This window comes from Oncorhynchus clarkii, unplaced genomic scaffold (assembly GCF_045791955.1).
Source record: "Oncorhynchus clarkii lewisi isolate Uvic-CL-2024 unplaced genomic scaffold, UVic_Ocla_1.0 unplaced_contig_13890_pilon_pilon, whole genome shotgun sequence".
NCBI lineage: Eukaryota > Metazoa > Chordata > Actinopteri > Salmoniformes > Salmonidae > Oncorhynchus > Oncorhynchus clarkii.
Window position 1 is genome coordinate 1 of NW_027259228.1, and position 19,491 is coordinate 19,491.

Consider the following 19,491-nt stretch of genomic DNA (forward strand, 5'->3'; position numbering starts at 1 on the left):
CAGGAACAGGAGAAGGCTGAACCAGGGTCATCTGGGTTACTATGGGGCCACCAGAAGCAGACGATGCGCTGCCATCCTGGTCCTGTCCAGCACAGCCTGGATCAGGGAAAAAAAGGGGGGAATGCTTAAAGCTCCAGCCCTAGCCAATCATGAGCCAGAGCATACAAGCCAGAGGCCCTGGTGGCGATGACATGGAGTACCACAGAGGGCAGTGTATATTGTCCAGGTAGGCAAACAGGTCCACCTGCAGCCTCCCGAACTTGGGTTGGGGGGGAGAATGTAGGCGGCCTCCCTCGAGAGCATATCCGCTGCCACATTCAGGATGCCAGGTAAGTGCTCTGCGAGTAGAGACACTAGACGTCCCTGACCCCAGAGAAGGAGGTCCCATGCCATAAAATGGAGGCTGTAGGACCTCAGTCCACCCTGATGGTTGATGTAGGCCACCACTGTGGTGTTGTCCATTCTCACCAGGACATGTCTTCCTTTCAGATGTGGAAGGAAAGACTGCAGGGCCAGCAGTACAGCTCGGAGCTCTAGTGTATTGATGTGCCTTCCCGCTCTAAGGGGGTAGCCAACAGCCGCTGGCCGACCTGCCCTTGGTCACACCCCCCCAGCCGATCTGGGAGGCGTCTGTGCTGACCAGCTCCTGGTGGCACATCATCAGCATCTCCACCTCACCTGAGAGAAAGGAGCGACAGCTCCACCTCAACAATGCCCTGAGGCACTGTGCCATCACCCTCAGCTGGTGGTGACTGGTGCTCCGGGTGCAGCCGGTGGGAGTTGAACCACCGGTGAAGAGGCAGGAGATGGCGCAGGCCCAGGGGAATCAACAACGAGGCCGATGTCAGCAATCCCAACAGGCGTTGGGAGGGATACCACCCGCCCCTGTCGAGAGTGGTCAAGGCAAGATCACCTGAACCCTTCTCGTGGGCAAGTGTGCGGTCATGAGGACTGAGTCCAGTTCCATGCCAATGAAGGCCACCCTCTGGGTGGGCGTCAGACGACTCTTGTTGTTTACAGGAGCATGTCTGACAGGACCTGGGTCCTGGTCGGCCACCGCGGTGACACGAAGGCCCCTGAAGGAAGGGGGCCGGCAACTGGAATTGGAGTCGGTACCCCTGAAGCATTGTGGACAACACCCGTGGGGACTCCACACACTCCTCCCACCTTGCCCTTTGAGACCTGGAGATGAGGCCGGCGCCTCCTCTGGCGCCCCGAGCACCTGGGTCCCCCAGGCATGTCCCTATGGCGGTGACGGTTGACAGGTTGTTGCTCCACCACACACTGTGCCCTTCCCTGCGGTCATCCCACAGCATGAGGCGATGGGGCAGGAGAGGGACCCCACCGTTGTTTGGCTCAGGTGGGTGGCGATGGTCCGTCTGCCTTGGACCCGGAGCCTGAGGAGGTGGCATGAACGTCTCAGGGTCTCCCGGTCCCTACGAACCGCATCAGTCTGCTCCAGAATGTCATTAACCCCTGGGCCAAAAGTCAGCCCTGGGGTGATTGGGAGAGTGGCAAATGTGCTCTGGAGAGCAGCTGGCAGACCGGATTGGACCAGCCAGAGATGGAGCCGGGAGGTAACCACCTGTGCCATGGCCTGTCCGTTGGAGCGGGCCACATCCTTCTGGAGCAGGGAAAGCAGGCGAGTCACCTCCATCACTTCCCGGAGGAGCTCCTCTGTGCCCTCCTGCAGCCGGGGCAATAGAGTCTGCAGGTAGGCCTGCAGCATGGCCGCATTGGTAAGGCGGCCAAGAGAGCAAAGGGAGCCATATGTGGCTTACAAGTCCTCAAAGACTCCGGGGGGTCCCAGCTTCAGTCGCGGGTTCCGCCCTATATTCTCCCGGTCTGGGAGGACCATGGCACAGGCCCAGCTCTCCTGCAAGGCCTTGCAGAACTCAGCAGAGATGGGGACAGATTAAGTGATCACTGTCCACCAGTTTGATGTCCAGTGCAGTGGCTACCCGAGTGAGTAGGCCCCTCATAGCCTCTCTAGTCGCTGGGGGCAATGAAACCCCACTGCCGGCTTCTGATGGCCTGTCAGGCTTGTAGCGTCGGTGGTGAACAGTGCCAGCACCGTCACCCAGGAACAGCCTATCACTGGACAACAGGGAACAGCTGTCATTGCCATCGAAGCCATCAACCTCCTGACGCAGGGCATGCGCCCTCCGTTCAAGGTGGTCCCAGCGGTCTGACTCTGCCCCCGTCCAGGACTGGCAGCAGATGGGCTCTGCCTGGCTCCGGCCACACTTCCTGGGAGGGGTACCGGGCCTAGTAGAGGGACTAACGGCTCGCTGGCACACCACTCCTGGGGAAGGAGCCCGCCTCAGCCTGGCCGACACACTCGCGCATGGCCCCCAATCACACCAGGCACAGGCGTTCTGAGAACACCACACAAAACAGGCATCCAGTAGGGCACGTCACCACCCTCTCCGTGTGGCTCAAACCCAGGCAGTGCATACGAGGTATGCAGATCACCGTGATGCCACCATCACACCTGTCACAAAGGGAAGCCATAAGCTAAGCCAAGCTAACAGGGCCACGGAGCAGGGGTCCGACGCCCTGGGAGAGCTATGTCGTAACCCGCTTGGAGGAATAGGAACCTGGAGGGATAAATGACCCAGTACCTCTGCAGAAAACAGGGAAGACCCGTTTGGGAAAAACAGGCAGACAAAAAAGAAACAGCAACCAGGTAATGGATTTGATTTATGGGTTGTTTTGTTTTTTACGCCAACTGCAATATTACCTAGCCGGTTTAATATCCAAGCAGAAAACAAAAAGCACCATATGGAGTAACTCTGTTAAGGAACTCCAAAATTAATGTCTCTACATAGTGGAAGCCCACCATGATACTCTTACATTCTGCAAGGGAATGAAGAAAAAAAACCTGCAGGGTAATTAAAGCAATTCACAACACACACAGAACAAGCCAGTCGGCAATATGTGTAAGGTAAATACAGTCTGTGGCAGCAAGAGCCACCAATATATTAATGGATGCACACTGAGTCATAGCGTAACTCTAACTACACATAAGCAAGACAAACCACGGGCGGAAGATACAGGTCAACCAAGCGCAGCGAGTAGAGCACTGAAGAGGGGCTGGCCACGTGGCCAGCTGCTCCAGGCTGCAAACAGACAGTGAGTATACTTCCACGCAAGCTATTACACTTACCAGTGACTTACCAAGCGAACTTCAGAAAGTTTGTACATCAACCCATACGGACATCCGCCGAGAAAATGAAAGAGAACGTCTGTGCCGCGGCCATGGGGTCTATATATAAGGGCGGACCCCAGCCTTGACACAGGTGTACACCGGAGTAAATGTGTAAATCTTCACCTCGGATGTATCCCTCCGCCGCAGAGTGATACCAATATATTGGAGTCATCCAATATAGTGAAACATAACAACACGTCACATGTTGCGTTTATATTTTTGTTCAGTGTGAAAAACGCATTCTATGCAATACTATTGGGCGTGCGTGCAGGTACCGCGCGGGCAGGTTAAACGCGATGGCGGTGCAGGTGCAACAAGAGAGGAAGGATACGGCCCGCGGTCTACATTTGAAAAGTGTCACTGCACTGTAGCCAGTGGTCATTGTATTTGATTAGTGAACTTATACGGCAACTTCCGTATCTCTCAGCCCTCCAGAGTTTCCGTATTAACTGAGTTTCTCAGTCTACCCTGGCTGGATTTTTGACTTTGTAAAGCTATGCGGTCAATTCCGGAGGAGTTAACGACGCTTATTTCAGGTATTTATATTATATATTATTAATCGACGTGTTAGTGTAATGGATTTCTATCCTATCGTTGTCAAACGTAAAGTTTTCCAAAAACATTTTATAACTGTTTTGAAAAAGAGGAAGTAAGTGTCTGTCTCACTGCAATATGGCTGGTAGAGGTCTTCCCACCATAGAGACGATTGCCACAAACAAACAGGTGCACCCTTGAGTTGTAACTAATATGATTCCTTTATTAGTTGGCAGTATTGAAATGAGTAGGCAGGCAACCTACCCACGTTTGCATCCGAAGTGTTTGGTTATCGCTCCAAAGCAATTATACCAAAACAAAAAAGGACACTATTTTCATGTGTTAAAGTTGGATAAAAATGGACCTTTTTTTGTCATGTGTAAAAGTTAGAAATGTATCCTAAAAACGGGGAATTATTTTCAATATTTAGAGTATAGTTGAGAACTCTATTAAATATTTGGGAATGGGCTGCATGATTCTGGTTGATTATTGTGATCACATGACCTGAAACTTTGCCTTCACATTTCTTCTCCTTTTAAGATCTTGAAGATTTCCTCTTCGATGGTCTGAAAGGAGAGAATTTGAGTAAGAAGGCAAAGGAGAAAAGAGAAGCCTTCATAAAGCGGATCAAAGAGGTCAAATCTGGGTATGTTTAGACTCCAGCAGGACCTATTATAAATACTTTGTGGTTTTGCAACAGCTCGTTAGTTAAATTATATAACTCTGTCTATAGCTGTTTTGCAGTTGTACTATGGCGATATATCGTTTCCTTCTTCCTTCTTGTGTTTTACAGATACCCTCAAGAGTTCAACGAGAATCGTATGTTTTTACTCAGTGTGCTTGATGTCGATGTGTTAAAAAAAGGCACCTTACTCCGGGTGGGTATAATTTGTGGAACGTTCCAACAGGAATCTGTTCCAAAAACTTTGTAAGTACAAGGTTGCCAACAAACAACGCATACAAAGTAATATATGATCAATTCACCTAGCTGCCGAATAGGCATCAACTCACCACGTAGCTTATTCTTAATGTTTGTCCATAGGCTACCAGAGTGAGGACAGACATTTTTCAGGAATAAACGTGGTGATTGAAAAAATGTAATGAAATAGCCCACTCCCTACCCGGTATCTTATTATGCCTCTATACAACTTTGTATGTGTTGTTTGTTGGCAACTTTGATATTTCTGAAGGTTTTGGAGCAGATTCCAGTTGGAATGTTCCACAGATTATACCTCCTCCTTCCCCCCTATGGGCCCTGGTCAAATGTAGTGCTCTATATTTGGTAGCAACACAGCATGGTAGCAACACAACATAACAACAACATGGTAGCAACACAACATGGCAGCAGCACAAAACACGTTACAAACATTAGCATTAAGGGCAAGAAGGTAGAGACAATAATACATCACACAAAGCAGCCACAACTGTCAGTAAGAGTGTCCATGATTGAGTCTTTGAATGAAGAGATTGAGATAAGTGTCCAGTTTGAGTGTTTGTAGAGAATAGTTGTCAATTTGGGACATGCATGGGTCTTACTGTAATACATCAACAACTACCGTTTTGAACCAGGAGATGCAGAGGACTCAGAAGAGGATGAAGTGGAGGACAGCAACAATGATGGAGGGTCACTGCATTCAGAACGCACAGATAAGGAGGATGAGACCTGTGAAGGTACGTCACAAACACTTGTACCTGGGTTAACACGAGGGTTTATACCAGGGTTAACACGAGTGTTTATACCAGGGTTAACACGAGGGTTTATACCCGGGTTTATACCCGGGTCAACACGAGGGTTTATACCAGGGTCAACACGAGGGTTTATACCAGGGTCAACACGAGGGTTTATACCAGGGTCAGCACGAGGGCGTAGACCAGGGTCAGCACGAGGGCGTAGACCAGGGTCAGCACGAGGGCGTAGACCAGGGTCAGCACGAGGGCGTAGACCAGGGTCAGCACGAGGGCGTAGACCAGGCTCAGCACGAGGGCGTAGACCAGGCTCAGCACGAGGGCGTAGACCAGGCTCAGCACGAGGGCGTAGACCAGGCTCAGCACGAGGGCGTAGACCAGGCTCAGCACGAGGGCGTAGACCAGGCTCAGCACGAGGGCGTAGACCAGGCTCAGCACGAGGGCGTAGACCAGGCTCAGCACGAGGGCGTAGACCAGGCTCAGCACGAGGGCGTAGACCAGTGTTGGATTCAAAGAATTAAAATTCCAATTCATGCTTCTCTGTAAGAAAACAATTGGAATGAGCTAGAATTTCAGTTTATATCCTGAATTGACTGAATTTAATTGAAGTGGAATGGACCCAGACTGATACAATCTACAAACTTGCATACATACTGTACCAGTCAAAAGTTTGGACACAGCTACTCATTCAAGGGTTTTTCTGTACTTCCAACTTTGTAGCAACAGTTTGGGGAGACCCTTTCCTGTTTCAGCATGACAATGCCCCTGTGCACAAAGTGAGGTCCATACAGAAATGGTTTGTCGAGATCCGTGTGGAAGAACTTGGCTGGCCTGCACAGAGCCCTGACCTCAAGCTCATCAAACACCTTTGGGATGAATTGGAACACCGACTGCGAGCCAGGCCTAATTGTTCAACATCAGTGCCCGACCTCACTAATGTTCTTGTGGCTGAATGGAAGCAAGTCCCTGCAGCAATGTTCCAACATCTAGTGGTAAGCCTTCCCAGAAGAGTGGAGGCTGGTATAGCAGTCAAAGGGGGGCCAACTCCATATTAATGCCCCTGCTTTTGGAATGAGATGTTTGATGAGCAGGTGTCTACATACTTTTGTCCATGTAGTGTTTGTGGTTATCTCTCTCACCAAGTCTGTGTGTGAGCGAGAGAGAAAGCTGAAGTGAAGGAGATTGTGAGACCACTGACATTCCAGTTGTAACTTGGCAACTGACTTTGGAAGCAATTTGAAGGGCACAGCTGTGGGTTGGCCCCTCATGACAGAGAGAGCATAGTTTATTACTCACATCCTGGAACCTCGCAGAGTGGCAGTCAAGAGGTTTACAGTCACCACTTTACATTTCTACTACAGTCCAAGAAAAGGCATGCCTATGTATGTATACAGTAGTCTTTCTCCCATAACAGTAACCTACACAGCGTTTGTGTATTTGGTTTGGGTTAATAGAGTATCAAGATAAACCTTGTGAAAGGGTAAGGGGTCTGGGTTTTATTGGCCTTTAAACAGCTGCCAGTTTTATGGCCCCTCTTTCACTCGGAGCAACTTTGACACAGAGAGTTGAACATGTGCATTGAAGTTGCACTAGTTGGCTGCAAAATATTGTTCTCTTCTGCACTAAAAGATGCTTAACTTCTATATCGACCCAATTGATGACAAACCAAATAAGCAAAGATGTGTGTTACCCTCTTTTTGGACATTGTACGGGTGCATTTTCACTGTGAGATTCATTGGAATCGGGGACTGTGTAGTAGGTCTTCTTGGTTTTCGGGAGCAAGAAAAGACAAAGCAAAACTGTACTATTTCCTGTTTTTCCAAAGTAACAGTTGTCCAATCAGCTTAGCCATAGTCATTGATCTAAATGATGAGAACGTAAAGAAGGTTGCTAGAAGGCTGATAGACTTGCATCGTTGTCTCTATGCCTATAGGTGCTCAGCAGTCTCTAGCCGTGGCGGCTCAGGACCTCCAGTCTGTCTTCAAGGCCGGACACCTGGAGAAACGCAGGAAGGGTGGGGTTCTTCCATAGACATGCATATATTAATATATATACACATATATTGGTTATATATATGACATTGGTGTCTTTACTAACATACACAACACATACTCTGGGACTTTTGGGGAAACAACACTGTTTATGAGTCTCCAGATTCTGGATTGTATGACTATGTTGATGGTGATGTTCCCATTGTCTTCCACAGATCACAGCTTCTTTGGCACAGAGTGGCAGAAGAGATGGTGCGCTTTGAGCAACCAGACATTCTACTACTACGGCAGTGAGAAAGGTATTCAACCAGACATTCTACTACTACGGCAGTGAGAAAGGTATTCAACCACACATACTACAGCAGTGAGAAAGGTATTCAACCAGACATTCTACTACTACGGTAGTGAGAAAGGTATTCAACCAGACATTCTACTACTACGGCAGTGAGAAAGGTATTCAACCAGACATTCTACTACTACGGTAGTGAGAAAGGTATTCAACCACACATTCTACTACTACGGCAGTGAGAAAGGTATTCAACCAGACATTCTACTACTACGGTAGTGATAAAGGTATTCAACCAGACATACTACTACTACGGTAGTGATAAAGGTATTCAACCAGACATTCTACTACTACGGTAGTGATAAAGGTACTCAACCAGACATTCTACTACTACGGTAGTGATAAAGGTATTCAACCAGACATTCTACTACTACGGTAGTGAGAAAGGTATTCTACTACTATGGTAGTGAGAAAGGTATTCAACCAGACATTCTACTACTACGGTAGTGAGAAAGGTACTCAACCAGACATTCTACTACTATGGTAGTGAGAAAGGTATTCAACCAGACATTCTACTACTACGGTAGTGAGAAAGGTACTCAACCAGACATTCTACTACTATGGTAGTGAGAAAGGTATTCAACCAGACATTCTACTACTACGGTAGTGAGAAAGGTATTCAACCAGACATACTACTACTACGGTAGTGAGAAAGGTACTCAACATTCATGACTTCCCAGACAACTGTAGTTTGAGGTGTTTGGGAATGTATATTTGATCTTTTCATAGTTTTTATTTTCATTGAATATATAGAATTTATAGCCAAACAGTGATGTTACTCTAGTAATCATGACTTGTTGTTGTAGTTGTGTTTCTCTCTCTCTCTCTCCTCTGACAGACAAGCAGCAGAAGGGCGAGTTTGCAATTGATGGCTACAGTGTCAAGATGAATAATACCCTGCGAAAAGATTCCAAGAAAGATTGCTGCTTTGAAATTTCTTCCTCTGACAAGCGAGTATATCAGGTGAGAGAGCTCGTCTCTTGATGACACTTAGGGGCCATACCATACGCTAATCATTGCAGTCTGTCCATGTAACATTTCTGAAACCACTATAGGACGGTTTCCCAGACACCGATTCACCCGAGTCCTGGAGAATATATAGAATCTCATTGAAATAAATCTTAGTCTTGGACTAAAAATCTATCTGTCTGGTAATACCGTCCCTTTAAACTTTGATCATAGTCCAACACGTGGACACGTCCACACAGCAGAGTTCTAGAATATTGGACCTTTGGCTTTCAGACTTGTTGAGTTCTCTGCTCAGCTCAAGCAATTTCTCCAACTGTCAACGCATTGAAATGAACAGAGGAGGCGGACAGGAGTCACGTTGGTTGGGGATTGTGGAGAGGTGTTCAGGCAGTACGTTCCCCTGCAGATGGTCTCAGAGCCACATAGTCCACCGTCCCATTGGGACATAGCTATCTCGTGTCTGTGAACTATGATTTACGCCTTAAAGGGAAAATCCATTCAAACTATATTTTTAATGTTTTGTATTAGTCCGCTGTTGATTCAGTCCCAAAATGTTTTGCATGTTAGCAGTCAATTTTTCAAAAGATTGGACTTTCAAGAAGCAAAGTGCCACTGACCACATCATAATGATGATGCAAAACACACACATTTAGAGTTTTGGTAAAGTATTTCTCACATACATATTCAGGTTTCTTAGCTAGTTTTTTCCTTCCTTGAGGAAAGTTTAGCTAATGTATAAATACAGTGCTATTTGTTTATGTTAATTAATTTAGGTGCAACTACTGACTGTCGTTTTCTTCTATCTCTCTCTCTGTCTCTCTCTCTCTCTCTCTCTCTCTCTCTCTCTCCTGCTCTCCCAGTTCTGTGCGTCATCTCAGAAAGAGGCAGAGGAATGGGTGGAGCAGATAGATTTTGTGTTGAGAGGTTTGTAATACTCACCATTAGACCTCATATTTTATCCACTGTACTTTTCATGTCAAGTCTTTTATGAATATTTGAATAGTAACCAGTATAGACTAGTTCCCTTATTTAATCTGAGGCTGTGTGTGTGTGGGTGGCTGTGTGTGTTTGTAGACATGTCAGGGGTCATTCCATTGGACGAGGAGGATCAAGAGACGTACGATGACATTGGCGCTGTCGAGGCGGCGCCTATTGATGATGACATCTACGAAGAACTCCCAGGTCTGCCATTTCTCTCTCACACACATATATATACACACACACACACACACACACACACACACACACACACACACACACACACACACACACACACACACACACACACATACTGTGTACTCTGTCAGAGAATGTAACCAAGAATCCTGTTCCTCTAGAGGACTGTTTTGATTGGATGCTTCCTGATTGACACATCCTCTATGCTCCGGCTCTGTCATGTTATTACTACTATCCTTATTATGGGATAGATGGGGGAGGAGACCCAAATGGTACCCTTTTCCCTTTCTAGTGCACTACACTTTACCAGAGGCCAATGGACCCGAATGGAAAAGTAGTGCCTCATAAAGGGAATAGCAGGCCATTTGGGACTCAGGCAGGGTGGTGCAATGTTGACGGTACATTTCTCCTCTCTCTGCTCGCTCTCGTTAACATAAACACATAGCTGTGAATGAATTGAGGTGTAAATACTAACTACTGTTTACTTCTCTCTATCACTCACTCACTCACTCACACAACCGTTCAAAAGTTTGGAGTCACTTAGAAATGTCCTGTTTTAAAAAGAAAATGTAAAAATATTGTCCATTAAAATAACATCAAATTGACCAGCAATACAGTGTAGACATTGTTAATGTTGTAAATTACTATTGTAGCTGGAAACGGCTGATTTAAATAAAAATAAATCTAAAAATAGAATATCTACAGAGGCCCATTATCAGTAATCATCACTCCTGTGTTCCAATGGCATTGATACCAGTCTCAACGTCAACAGTGAAGAGGCGACTCCGGGATGCTGGCCTTCTAGGCAGAGTTCCTCTGTCCAGTGTCTGTGTTATTTTGCCCATCTTAATCTTTTCTTTTTATTGGCCAGTCTGAGATATGGCTTTTTCTTTGCAATCTGCCTAGAAGGCCAGCATCCTGGAGTCGCCTTTTCACTGTTGACGTTGAGACTGGTGTTTTGTGGGTACTATTTAATGAAGCTGTCAGTTTCTCAAACTAGACACTAATGTACTTGTCCTCTTGCTCAGTTGTGCACCGGGGCCTCCCACTCCTCTTTCTATTCTGGTTAGAGCCAGTTTGTGCTGTTCTGTGAAGGGAGTAGTACACAGCGTTGTACGAGATCTTCAGTTTCTTGGCAATTTCTCACATGGAATAGCCTTCATTTTCAGAACAAGTATAGACTGACGAGTTTCAGAAGAAAGTTCTTTGTTTCTGGCCATTTTGAGCCTGTAATCGAACCCACAAATGCTGATGCTCCAGATACTCAACTAGTCTAAAGAAGGCCAGTTTTATTGCTTCTTTAATCAGAACAACAGTTTTCAGCTGTGCTAACATAATTGCAAAAGGGTTTTCTAATGATCAATTAGCCTTTTAAAATGATAAGCTTGGAATAGCTAACACATTGTGCCATTGGAACACAGGCGTGATGGTTGCTGAATATGGGCCTATGTAGATATTACATTAAAAAATCAGCCGTTTCCAGCTACAATAGTCATTTACAACATTAACAATGTCTACACTGTATTTCTGATCAATTTGATGTTATTGTAATGGACAAAAACAAGGACATTTCTAAGTGAGGCCAAACTTTTGAGTGTGTGTGTGTACATACACACTCTGTCAAAAGTAGTGCACTATAAAGGGAATTGGGTGTCACTTGGGACACAGCCTTGCTCTTGCAGCTTGTGTAACTTCTATGTTACAAGCATGTTAAACAACAGGTGTGGCTGACTAGCTGGGGCTTTGCATTACTCACGTTGTTCAGACCCACATCTGACCCTCTCTCTGTCCTGGGGCCATTTACATCCCTCACGTTGTTCAGACCCACATCTGACTCTCTCTCTGTCCTGGGGCCATTTACATCCCTCACGTTGTTCAGACCCACATCTGACTCTCTCTCTGTCCTGGGGCCATTTACATCCCTCACGTTGTTCAGATCCACATCTGACTCTCTCTCTGTCCTGGGGCCATTTACATCCCTCACGTTATCCAGATCCACATCTGACCCTCTCTCTGTCCTGGGGCCATTTACATCCCTCACGTTATCCAGACCCACATCTGACTCTCTCTCTGTCCTGGGGCCATTTACATCCCTCACGTTATCCAGACCCACATCTGACTCTCTCTCTGTCCTGGGGCCATTTACATCGCTCACGTTATCCAGACCCACATCTGACTCTCTCTCTGTCTTGGGGCCATTTACATCCCTCACGTTATCCAGACCCACATCTGACCCTCCTCTCTGTCCTGGGGCCATTTACATCCCTCACGTTATCCAGACCCACATCTGACTCTCTCTCTGTCCTGGGGCCATTTACATCCCTCACGTTATCCAGACCCACATCTGACTCTCTCTCTGTCTTGGGGCCATTTACATCCCTCACGTTATCCAGACCCTCATCTGACCCTCCTCTCTCTGTCCTGGGGCCATTTACATCCCTCATGTTATCCAGACCCACATCTGACTCTCTCTGTCCTGGGGCCATTTACATCCCTCACGTTATCCAGACCCACATCTGACTCTCTCTCTGTCCTGGGGCCATTTACATCCCTCACGTTGTTCAGACCCACATCTGACCCTCTCTCTGTCCTGGGGCCATTTACATAGTCTCAGAGTAGAAGTGCTGATCTGGGATCAGGTCCCCCATGTTCATGTGATGTCATTCATTAGGATTTATCTCTCTCTCTCTTTTTATCTCTCCCAACAGAGGAGGACATGTCCACTCCTCCCTTGCCCACACCTCCAAAGCCCAAGGTGGAACCACCCACGCCACACAGCAAACCCACCCCACCCACTACAGCTGCAGGTAAGTGGAGAGAGAGAGAGACCTGCCTCTCATCCTTTAACCTCACCAAACACAGACTTCAGAGTGGTTCAGATCTTTGCAGAATCAAGAAGCAGATGCCAGTTTAGAGAGAAGGCCTTCTGAGACACACTGTGAAAGGGAAGTCATGATGACATGGAGAGGAAGTCCCTGTGAAAAAGCAACTCGGAGGCATTTCACACTGTTCTTGAAATAAACACATTTCAGTTAGATCCTACCAGTTCTGCATTTAACCACTTGCCTTTGCATAACGTCAGTACAAACAAACTGAAAGCTACGTTTAACCACTCACACAAGAAATGTTCTGAGTGTTGTGTTACCATGTATACAAGCTATAGAGGCTCAATCCCCTGTACATTTCATAGGAGAAAACAGAGAAGTTTACTTTATTCATTAGATCATAAAAAAAACAAGCCCACATAAATCTTGAAAATCCATACATGCACATTAGTAAAATCCTGGAGGATAACACACAGAATCTGGGACTTATTTCCATTGTGGTCCTCATGAGATAAGATGGCTGGGCAACGTCCAACAGGTTGAACACCATATGACAGGAAGATAAAACACAGAAGAAGAACATCTATGTTATCATTGCAGTTGTATCATAATGTACAGTCAAATGTCATTTTTACAACTGCCCAGAGAGGACCTGGTCTTTATGAGCAGAGGCAACACATTCCACTCTGAGGCTCCAGTATACCACAGAGTATCTTTCCCAGCATTACTCCTGAACCTGTATAAGCACACATCAGCCACACCTGATCTGGTGCTGTGATTGTGTGCATCTCTAACATGGGGAAAGTTATCAGTCAGATATCTGGGCACAGAACATAGAGGAGGAGAGGGCGATAGAGAGGGAGAGATGACTAGTCTATTGTTCTGTCAGAGGAAGACCTCTTGTTAGCTCTCTACCACCTCAGAGAGGGCGACAGGGAGGGAGAGATGACTAGTTTATTGTTCTGTCAGAGGAAGACCTCTTGTTAGCTCTCTACCACCTCAGAGAGGGCGACAGGGAGGGAGAGATGACTAGATTATTGTTCTGTCAGAGGAAGACCTCTTGTTAGCTCTCTACCACCTCAATAGGTTACACACCATGACATCACAACAACCACCCATGTACTGTAGAGACTGGGGAACATTTTGATTGATCCATCTCTCCTATAATATCTCTCTCTGTCTATCTAGTGAATAAGATCACAGACTACCAGAACTACTATCAGGGGATATGGGACTGTACAGGAGATCAGCCAGATGAACTGTCCTTCAGACGGGGAGACGCCATCTACATCCTCAGCAAGGTCAGTCTGGGCTGTAGGAACCAACCCTCCTCATCCTCACTCTCACCTCCAGACAGGGATCATCAGCAGTCCCTAGAGGTTTAGGATGATCTCCTTTTCACAGGCTTATGGCTGCTCGAGGCGGGTCCTGCTCGAGGCGGGTCCTGCTCGTTGTGAAGAGCTATATACACACATGATGCACTTATTCAATCATTCATATCTTCCACAATGGCTTGACATGTTCCATGACATAGCAAATAGTTCGCAAAAAATCCTAAGCAGCTGATAAGCATTAATAAAAGAGTTAAAACATGTTATATTACCTAGTTATCTTCTCCTTAGAAGACAGTTGGTTTGCCTTCTTATGCCAAGTGTTACTAGATTCTGTGGTATTTCTAAAGGTCTCTATGAGTGGCTGCACCAGACCAGACAGACCACCTAAAGTGGTCAGTTATTGCTGGACCCTCTGAGGAGTAAACATTTCATATGGCAGCGGCTGGCCCGTGGCCCGTAGCCCGTAGCCCGTAGCCCGAACGGCAGGCTGAGGTGGGCCTGGGTCTGGGCCCTCTCTCTGTCTGTGTCCCAAATGGCACCTTATTACCTACATGTGCACTACGTTTGACCAGGACCCATAGGACACTACTGATCCATAGCTTTGGTGACAAGCAGTGTACTATGTAGGAAATAAGGTGCCTTAAAGGATGCAGCCTCTCTCTCTCTCTGGCCTCTGTGTGATGGGAATTAGTTGTGTCACAATGGAAAGGTTTTTCGTGTTCTTGGCTTGGTGTCCCTCTCACCTAGCCAGGCATGGCCTTAATGGGGATGTGTGTTCTCAGGAAACGGCAGGTGGAGTCCTCCACTCCATTCAGACCAGGTGAGGACGTGTGGTGGGAGCCCCATTTCCGAGGCTTGTCAGCTAGCGAGGTGTAGGAGGGGTGTTTGTATGCCAGGTGTGGGGAATTAAAGAGCGATTGTGTGGAGTGGCCTAAAATATGAATCCATTAATGGACTAAACATTGTTGATGTGTAATCAGCCATTTTAAATCATCTCTCCAATATGTTGTAATTGAAGGCTGCGTAACCCACTACATAGTTTGTACCATCATCCATTCACTTTCTTAGTGATTTAATGACGGATGTATTTGCGGAGCGTCACTGGCCAAAATAATTTAACTTTGCAGTGTTTCACATCAGTCTCTTATTGTGGTGAGTACAATGCAGTAGTCAATGAGGAAGGTCCTCATGCGTTCAGTCTGGAGGGCTGTAAGAAATATATACAGATTTTCTACAGAGACTCAATGAAAGCGCTGTTTTTATGATCAAGCCTGCCATCTAGTGGTTGATATAAGAACTGTCAGCTTGAGTTTCTGAAAACGACTGACTGCCTTTCTTTACCAACCGGGCAGTTTATTACTGTGTAATGATTTATTATCTATTCATCCACGTTACCATTCTATGTCCAACGTGTTTAATTCTACCTGAAAGGGTGAATGATCAGAGATGCTGTGCAATGCCAATGTGCAGAGTAGACAAACATGTCAACACAACAGCCCACATCCGGCTTCTTTTCCTGTATCGAAGAGAAGCAGGAATCACGTTGTCCTTTCATTGGGTTTAGTGTGCAGACTGAAAGAGCCTTCAGTTGACCTGGAACCTTGGTGTTGGGGGTTGTGGTCTGCAGGGAGGGAATGACCATAAAACCTGTCTGGACGCTCACACAGACCAGCTGCATCAGGAGGAGGAGGAAGGGCTGCACACACACACACACACACACTCCTCCTATCCAGAGACCAGGAATAGCCTGAGCGAACAGTGCCCCCCCCCCTCCAGCTGCCAGACCCCCCAGAGTGTTAGAGGGTGTTGTGTCAGGCTATCTAACCTAAAGTATCCTGCTGCACACAAAGCGTGTGTGTACTTGTTTGTGTGCTCATATGTTGTCACAGTGTGGGGTCTGTGCTCCCTCCTTCCTCATGAGTCCCATATACCTCCAGTGTATTAGTGACTGAGGCCCAGCTTCCAGCCCCCAACACTCACTCAGGCAGCCATGACTTACAGCCATGACTGACACCACACTGAGGTGTGGCTGACTTCTACAACAGACACAGGAAGCTCACACACACAGAACCCTGTATCACTCCCAGGGGGCTTGGGACCAAATGTCAATTCCATCATGTCACACATTAACAAGACGATTGTGACATTCACACAATGGTATAAACACTGATGTGTTTCAGTGTGTAGTTAATTAGATGAGGTAATTGGCTTCCGCTCTCTGCATGGCATCGTCTTCGGACAGTTTTTCCTCTTATGTGGCTTTAGCCCTGGTCCAGGGCGTCACATGTGACTGGCATAGCTCTGGTCCAGGGCGTCACATGTGACTGGCATAGCTCTGGTCCAGGCCGTTACATATGGCTGGCATAGCTCTGGCCCAGGGACGTTACATATGGCTGGCATAGCTCTGGCCCAGGGACGTTACATATGGCTGGCGTAGCTCTGGCCCAGGGATGTTACATATGGCTGGCGTAGCTCTGGCCCAGGGACGTTACATATGGCTGGCGTAGCTCTGGCTCAGGGACGTTACATATGGCTGGCGTAGCTCTGGCCCAGGGTGTTACATATGGCTGGCGTAGCTCTGGCCCAGGGTGTTACATATGGCTGGCGTAGCTCTGGCCCAGGGTGTTACATATGGCTGGCGTAGCTCTGGCCCAGGGTGTTACATATGGCTGGCGTAGCTCTGGCCCAGGGATGTTACATATGGCTGGCGTAGCTCTGGCCCAGGGACGTTACATATGGCTGGCGTAGCTCTGGCTCAGGGACGTTACATATGGCTGGCGTAGCTCTGGCCCAGGGTGTTACATATGGCTGGCGTAGCTCTGGCCCAGGGTGTTACATATGGCTGGCGTAGCTCTGGCCCAGGGTGTTACATATGGCTGGCGTAGCTCTGGCCCAGGGTGTTACATATGGCTGGCGTAGCTCTGGCCCAGGGTGTTACATATGGCTGGCGTAGCTCTGGCCCAGGGTGTTACATATGGCTGGCGTAGCTCTGGCCCAGGGTGTTACATATGGCTGGCGTAGCTCTGGCCCAGGGTGTTACATATGGCTGGCGTAGCTCTGGCCCAGGGTGTTACATATGGCTGGCGTAGCTCTGGCCCAGGGTGTTACATATGGCTGGCGTAGCTCTGGCCCAGGGTGTTACATATGGCTGGCGTAGCTCTGGCCCAGGGTGTTACATATGGCTGGCGTAGCTCTGGCCCAGGGTGTTACATATGGCTGGCGTAGCTCTGGCCCAGGGTGTTACATATGGCTGGCGTAGCTCTGGTCCAGGGTGTTACATATGGCTGGCGTAGCTCTGGTCCAGGGTGTTACATATGGCTAGTATTGCCGTGGACCAGCGCTAACATGGCGTCATATACACCTCTATCATCAGACTGCCCTTCATCATGCCTGACCTGAGGTCCTCAACATGGACACGTTACCAGCATCCACTAGTCTGTATTATGTGAGCAGGCCAGGGCCAGGAGTATCACCCTGACCAGGAGAAACTCTGGGCCCTACATGGGAGGGATAATCTCTCAGCCCCCCAGCCCGTGTCTGTCAGCCCCAGGGAAGACTTTCATGTGAGGTCAGGCTCCTAGGAACTGAGAAAAAAGAAGCGAGTGGGGAGAGCGGCTGCTGTATGGGGCACCAGTCACACGCTGCTCTGCTGCCTAACTGGGCTCATATCGGTGTGGGCTGGTGATGGTTCTCCAGTGTGGTGTGTAACCGGGCCTGAGACCTAAGAACGTCTATTAGCTCAAGATGCATCTCTGTTTTTATTTTGTTTTTACAACAAATGCTTTGTAGTGTATTCAATGATACAACATGCTCTCTGTTCTCTCTACTTTGATCTGTTTTCTCTCTCGCTTTCTCTCTCTCTGTTTTCTCTCCTCTCGTTCCCTGTTCTCTCTACTTCACTCTGTTCTCTCTCTCTGTTCTCTCTACTTCACTCTGTTCTCTCTCTCTCTGTTCTCTCTACTTCACTCTGTTCTCTCTACTTCACTCTGTTCTCTCTCTCTGTTCTCTCTACTTCACTCTGTTCTCTCTCCCTGTTCTCTCTACTTCACGCTGTTCTCTCTCTCCCTGTTCTCTCTACTTAATGCTGTTCTCTCTCTCCCTGTTCTCTCTACTTCACGCTGTTCTCTCTCTCTCCCTGTTCGCTCTACTTCACCCTGTTCTCTCTCTCTCCCTGTTCTCTCTACTTCACTCTGTTCTCTCTCTCTCCCTGTTCTCTCTACTTCACTCTGTTCTCTCTCTCTCTCCCTGTTCTCTCTACTTCACTCTGTTCTCTCTCTCTCTCCCTGTTCTCTCTACTTCACTCTGTTCTCTCCCTGTTTTCTCTACTTCACTCTGTTCTCTCTCCTCTCGGTTGACTCTTTTCACTCTGTTCTCTCCTCTATCAGGAGTACCAGAACTATGGTTGGTGGATCGGGGAGATGAAGGGGTCGGTTGGCATCGTTCCTAAAGAGTACCTCATGGAGTTGTACGCCATTTAAAGGCCTGAGTAGGTATTAGATCATGCAACTCAGTCATGGGTGAAATAACTGTTGGGTTGTTCCAGCAACACTAATGTGTAGTGTTTTTGTGTTCTGTTTCAGGGCATCTAAATCCAATCATCTTCCATGTGAGATGCAGGGAAACAGACCATATCTGAAGAGGACACTGAACTAAGCAGCAAAGCCAACTGTCTGTCGCAAAATGAAAAATATCAGATGCATGTCGTGTCCATCTTGATCTCGCTAAGCGCTTTAAGGGGTTGTCTCGGCAGATTGAGTTCAGTAAACTGTTTTTATTTCATTTATTATCGCTGCATTTCCCCTTTTGATACAGAGTCTTTGTATTGTGAACTGTCTAGAATGAATCATTTATGGAGTCTTTGTATTGTGAACTGTCTAGAATGAATCATTTATGGAGTCTTTGAATTGTGAACTGTCTAGAATGAATCGCTTATGGATTCTTTGTATTGTGAACTGTCTAGAATGAATCATTTATGGAGTCTTTGTATTGTGAACTGTCTAGAATGAATCGCTTATGGATTCTTTGTATTGTGAACTGTCTAGAATGAATCATTTATGGAGTCTTTGTATTGTGAACTGTCTAGAATGAATCATTTATGGAGTCTTTGTATTGTGAACTGTCTAGAATGAATCGCTTATGGAGTCTGGCTGAGAAATACATGTGTATATTAGAGGTCAGGCGTATTTCATAAATACTTGATAGTGACCCAGGTTGTTCGTTTGTTTTGTTTGCATGCCATTCCATGCAGAGTTGGATCACATTGCCTCTACTAGACACATATCTCAGGTCAGTTTTCCATTTACCCCCTTATGACCTGCTGAGGATTGGGTGATAGCAAGCTGATCCAAGGTCAGTGCTTGGGGGAGCTCTTCTACCCAGTGTATTCTGCTGTGCAGTATGAAAAACCAACCACCAGGTG

At 47.1% G+C, this 19,491-nt stretch overlaps 1 protein-coding gene across 1 annotated transcript; it reads left to right on the top strand.

The window, feature by feature from the left end:
- The first annotated feature begins 3,569 nt into the window (after positions 1-3,569).
- On the top strand, positions 3,570-19,273 carry LOC139399903 (src kinase-associated phosphoprotein 2-like). The gene is made up of 13 exons (XM_071145029.1): positions 3,570-3,747; positions 4,286-4,391; positions 4,539-4,564; positions 5,315-5,416; positions 7,365-7,445; positions 7,638-7,721; positions 8,607-8,731; positions 9,598-9,661; positions 9,812-9,919; positions 12,622-12,720; positions 13,927-14,039; positions 18,458-18,558; positions 18,653-19,273. The coding sequence occupies exons 1-12, from the start codon at positions 3,708-3,710 to the stop codon at positions 18,548-18,550; spliced, it is 1,041 nt and encodes a 346-aa protein (XP_071001130.1). The 5' UTR covers positions 3,570-3,707; the 3' UTR covers positions 18,551-18,558; positions 18,653-19,273.
- Positions 19,274-19,491: the final 218 nt, after the last annotated feature.